At 36.7% G+C, this 6,032-nt stretch overlaps 1 protein-coding gene across 1 annotated transcript in view; it reads left to right on the plus strand.

The window, feature by feature from the left end:
• LOC115445594 (homeotic protein proboscipedia) overlaps positions 1-4,518 on the plus strand; it is a 42,393-nt gene extending 37,875 nt beyond the window's left edge. Inside the window, exons 2-3 of the mRNA XM_037444988.1 lie at positions 2,133-2,275; positions 2,368-4,518. Coding sequence (XP_037300885.1) covers positions 2,133-2,275; positions 2,368-3,774 — 1,550 coding nt within the window. The 3' untranslated portion in view covers positions 3,775-4,518. The remainder of the gene's footprint in view (positions 1-2,132; positions 2,276-2,367) is intronic.
• Positions 4,519-6,032: the final 1,514 nt, after the last annotated feature.

The raw sequence follows: 6,032 nt of genomic DNA on the forward strand, positions 1-6,032 counted from the left end.
TATTTTAATATTTCATATCATTTGATAATGTGACTTCACATTAAATGACACATGTTAAATGAATCCCAAGTAAAATGTTAATCAGTAAAAATTGTTGTATCTCTTGATGGTGGACAGTGGACACGTTAAGTCGGATTCGTAGTTAAACTCAACTGCTTTTTTGCTTTACATTACGAAATTCAGTAAATTATAAGAACTATCTTTGAAAACGATTACAGTCAATTATAAGTTCTTTGAAATACCAGATAAAAATTATTGGTTATAAAAGAAATCATGTTTGGTACTTTATATTATTGTGTTTGAACATATTGTAATCTCACAGATTGCGACACACGATGCATTTAACTTTCAAAACCTTGCATATAGAATTTACTTTTAATAACTTTATTTTAGAAATAGGTATAAGTAATTGTTCGTTGAACATCCAATTACAAATATTATATATTATTTTGTCATTTATTACACGTCATCTGATATAATACTTATTGTATTCACCCGAACTTAAATAAGGGATTTGCAATATATAGAATTCAGTTGGCGGTGTTCAGTGAAACGGAACGTGTACATCGTGATAATGCGAACATTATACGCGACGGCTCTCGAGCTCGCATAATCGCGTCTATTACGGCAAGCAAAAACTTACCAACTTGCATCCTTCGAACATTCATCCTGTGTGTACTCGCGCACGAAAGCTGTTTTATTCAGATATTCTTAAAAATATTACGAATAGTGAATATATTTCTTTACTTCAAAATATTTTTGACAGTATGCTATAATACATATTGTTTTTAAGTGCCGTATGTAATAAGGAAACCTATATTTTTTTATGGAAATGTAGAATGTTACTTCTTCTAATATTCTAATTCATAGTCATAATCTTGAAAATACACTGGCTAGCTTTCCGACGAATGAACCTGAGGTGTAAACAGTCTAAAAAGCCTTAAACATTAAACCAGTGTATTGTACCAAACACTTTATTTCACTACAGATATTTTTTGTACATACGAGTACGCAAAACAACAGCACTACTTATTACAATACATAACATAATCACCCGTTAAATAAATCTTACACTCGCTCTTCCAAACATTTTCAATTTAAATTCAAAGGCCAGCAAAAACATGATATTTTTTTATCGACAAATCAATTATCGAAAAATATTTGTTGTTCAAATAACACTTGTGTTGATTATTATACCTACTACACAAAGTCATAATAATTCTAGTGGCTGACCAAGGGCTATCGAGTTTCGGCTCCAATAAACTCATAATTTACTGTTGTTCAAGAGTCTACCGTATGCACATTAGTTTGGTATAGAAACTATGGGTGTACTTTTGTATGTACATACATACTATAACATTGTGATAGAAAACAATGTCCAGTAGAGGTATAGAGGTTGAAAACCCTTAGAGGTAACATTATTATTAATGAATTTCGTGTTTGTTATACACAAACTAAACACGGGAGTGCTCGAGAAAATGGTAATTTTATTTGTATTAATAATTTAAATGACTAAGATTTTTATGAACTGGTTTTTTTAACTCTTCTAATTTAAATACATAAAACAAGGGTCAGTGACCCTAACCCTACCTCCGCACCGTACAGAGTAATATTAAAACACCCAAACTAAGAACCGCATTGTTTGATTGACAACTGCCCTTGTCCAATCGCAACGGCGCGTTGTGACGCGCACGTCAATCATACGTCACTGCAGAGCGCGCCATTCCGCTATGCGACGCAATATAATCTTTATTGCTATATCAACAACAACTACAGCCGGTGATATCGCAGGACTATGCCATCACGTGAACGCGATCGCCCCATTATTCGCCGCCCTTTTGTAATTTGAATTTCGAATTCCAATTCGTATTTTGTGGTAAAATAAAAAGACCAATGTTTCGACACAATGGCGTCAAGGGCGGTGCTCTGACATGCGATCAAGTTATTACATTAAAGGAAAGCGCACCCGCCGGCCCGCCTTCCAACCCCGTTATTGAAAGCTTCCAGGAATAACATTCTATAACGTTAATTTGAAATATGGTGTTTTATATTTTAGAGCGGACTAAAGCACACGGAAACTAATAACGTTTCATAATTTTATACAAAACTCTAAGATTTATTATTTGTTACAGAAAATGGACTGCCCCGACGGTTGCGAACAGCTTACACTAATACTCAACTTTTGGAGCTGGAAAAAGAATTTCACTTCAACAAGTACTTGTGTCGGCCGAGGCGAATTGAAATAGCCGCTTCGCTTGACCTCACTGAGAGACAGGTAGGTAATCCTAAAATCCATGACTAAGGATTGACATCATAATAGAACTTTCACATTTTAACTAAATAAATAATACAAAAAATTGCTTACAGGTGAAGGTTTGGTTTCAAAACAGAAGAATGAAGCACAAACGACAAACGTTAAGCAAGAGTGAAGATGGCGACGATAAAGATTCAACTACTTCTGAGGGCGGGAAAAGTTCCAAAACCAGACTTGATAAATTCCTTGACGATGATGGCCCATTGTCAGGGAAAAAGAGCTGTCAAGGTTGCGAACTTCCACCAGGAGCACTTTGCTCACCAGCAGAAGACTTGCCAGAGCTCGCTTCGCGTACTAGAAACAATAATACTCCCAGTGCTACAAACAATAATAGTTTTGCGAGTGATGGCGCATCCAGTGTTACATCATCCTCGTCTCTCGACAAGTTAGCGGAAGAAGATTCCCGCGATGATCAACCTCCTGTCGCTACAGTTGGAACTGCACCAAGAAACTTCGCAAAAAGGATCAAACAGGAATCAAGGAAGCGATCGCCCTCGTTAGATGCGACGACGTCTAAAGTCTCTCCCTCTTCATCTAAAGATGGATTAGGACCAGTTGCAGGTATTTCTGATGGCACTAAATTTTCTTCCGTCAGTTTAACACCGTCATCCACGCCAGGGACGCCTTCGAGTATGCACCCGAGTCCACTAGGACATTATCCGCGTCCGTCACCACCTAACGTTCCGCCAGGTCCCCCTCATCCTCAAGCCGTGCCCAATGCCATGCCACCCTACGTTATACGGGGTAACGCGCCTCCCGGCCAGTTTGTGCCTCATCCCGATTTCCGGATGGACTCGAAGCAATTTGTAGGTAAATTGGCCCAATATCCACAAGGAAACAGGAGTTATGAAAGTTACGGCCCAGGAATACAGAGTGCTGATCAACACAGTTACAGCCGGACCCAACAACATGCAAGACAAGAGGGATCTCCAACTGCTAGACCGGTTAACGGTATAGGTTCAAGACAGGCTTACCCGCACGAAATGTATCAGAATTACGGCTATCCTACATACGGCAAGGAACAGGCGGCATATGGCAACCCCGGGTATGATCAATCGCAAGGATACGCGGGCGAGCATATGGCGTACGCGAACAGCCACTACGGCTATCATTACCATGAAGGTGGACAGCATGAACACGCCCATGCCTATTACGCGAACGATGGGCAGAAGAATGCGCATAGCAATGAATACACGAAGAACGCTTATTATGATGCGAGTGCTTATGGGACACAGCACGCGGCGACGGCGACGGCACCAGGGTACGGGCCGAACGGAGCTCAGGGGAACACGTCGGGCGAGCCGTACGCGGGTGAGTGCGCCGACGGATACAGCTCGTTCCAGCAGTTTTACGAGGCGACGCACGCCACGCCCGCCGGTGATAACTCCAACTCTTCCTCCGATTTCCACTTCCTCAGCAACTTGGCTAACGACTTTGCACCTGAGTACTATACCATTTGAGATAAGGACTTCGCCGAGCAGGCGAGTGATCTGTTCGTGTAACTGTATTGTTTCTTATTATTATAGTGAATCAAAGATAAAATGGGTTGCAGTGATGGAAATAAATTGTATGCGCCCAAGGCGACGAGGAATATTGCTAATAATATCTTTGTATCGATCTAAGTTAAATTTCTACTATAAGTACATCAACAATAGTATTAAACGAATATGTAATAAAATGTAAATAGATACTTTAGGTTTTATTTTGAATACGTAAATAAGTAAGTAATTATTAAACTTTAACACAGAAATAAAAGATGTTAGGTGCTGATAATAAATTGAACAGTATGAACACACTATACCTAAACTGTAAACTATTTTTAAATAATGCAGCGCTAGTCTGCATATGGTATTAAATATAAATGTTGGTAAATCAATGAAAAAAAAAAGATAAAATGTTTGAACATCACATATAAACTTCTTCCAAATTGCAAAAATCATTGCATATTTCACGGCTACACCATTTAATTGTATGTATAATTTTGAAATCAAATTGGTATCATTGTAAATGTCTGATTGCATTAACCTTATATAAAAGTTGTACTCACTGTATCCAAAAACCTTTTCACGTGTTCATTGTAAGATATTGGATTGAATTAAAAATTTGATTTATGACTTATTATTAGAAAATCATTTACGTACTAAGGAATAGTCGTTGCCTTATTTAGTTAATACATAATTATTATTTTGTGACTATATGACATATTGTAGATACTTTATAAAGATAGCTTACAATAAGTCATCGTTATTGTAGATATCAATGCTATCATTTTGGCCTATTAAAAAAATAAATCATTTGGTGTCACAATTGTTTCTTACATTTAAGTACCTACAATTTACATCCTTGACCGCAAACTTTGTTATAGTATTTAGGAACCATAGGTACAATTTCTAGAACCCCTAGATAACGATAGGTACACCTATAAACTTTTCAACATTAACTCATAACTACATAATATAATGTAATAAGTATATTAATTGTTAGACCCTATAAAATAATATGGCAATTAATTTTCCTTTCATACACGGAAGAATCCAATCTCCAAGCCAGTAAAAGTTACTGAATATTGATTGATCAATTATTATGCTACATTCAGGAAAATACATAAAAATATTACCGCAAACCTCTTACATCTATCAACGTGATTAAGTTTAAAAACACCTGATGATTTTTAACTGTAGAGCAAAGCTATAGAGTTGAGACCACAGCGACGTTTATATGGCTATACCATCATTAACTGTAAAAGTCATCATTAACTTTCTTATAAGTCGGCTAACAAATATATTGTCATCATCTGATCTTAAATAGTCCCTAAAAACACTTATATCAAAAGAAAAATATATGCCAACAATCCTTAAAAAGGAATATAGGTTAGAAACGTGGGCTTTTGAAGCTCTTCAAATCTTATCGTACAAAATACAACGCCAAGCTCTAATAATAGGTTTTCGGTAGACGTAGTATTACCGCAGAATCAATCTAATTATAGCAAATTGTCACCATAATGTGGTTTACTATTTGGAAAACGTTTGCTTAGTAATTAATAAAGTGAAGCAATTTTGGTTAACAATTTTTTTAAAGCCTCTGCAAAGTGTTATGCATATGATGGCAAGAAGAGTGGGGTCACGTTAGTTTCCACGGATGATAGATTACAATTATCCCTCGACAGTCGACACAATTATACGGGCCGGTTGGAATATTCACCAAACGGTGTTTGAAAACAACATTCTAAATCTCAAATTGCTACCGAGCTAAACCAAATTAACTGCATGCCTAATACTGGAAACTGTTCGTTTCTTTCAATCTGTTCAAGTATAAAGGTGGTTGTCTGGGTAGTATGCCAAACTTTTGAGCTTATAGAAATCCTGTTACCAATTTATCCCATATAAGGATTAATACAAAATTTGATTGTATAAGTGTGTACTACCAAAATCTGAATTTTCTCGGCTTTTACCTGAGTTCAACAATCGTCAGTCTACACTGTCTCAACAAGCTGTGAGGAGAAGAATACTATTTCATGGAACCCTGAAAATGTTGATACAAATTCATTCGTCCATAAACCATATTATGGTAGAACCCACAATCATAAAATACAATAGAATAATTTTCAAGACACGTTTCGAAAATTGTATTGTGGAACTTTATTTTCGTGAAAGTGTAGACGGAGTCGGGAACAATAACATCTAACAATACATTTTAAAGGGAAAATGAAAACAAAAAA

This window comes from Manduca sexta, unplaced genomic scaffold, assembly GCF_014839805.1.
Source record: "Manduca sexta isolate Smith_Timp_Sample1 unplaced genomic scaffold, JHU_Msex_v1.0 HiC_scaffold_1041, whole genome shotgun sequence".
NCBI lineage: Eukaryota > Metazoa > Arthropoda > Insecta > Lepidoptera > Sphingidae > Manduca > Manduca sexta.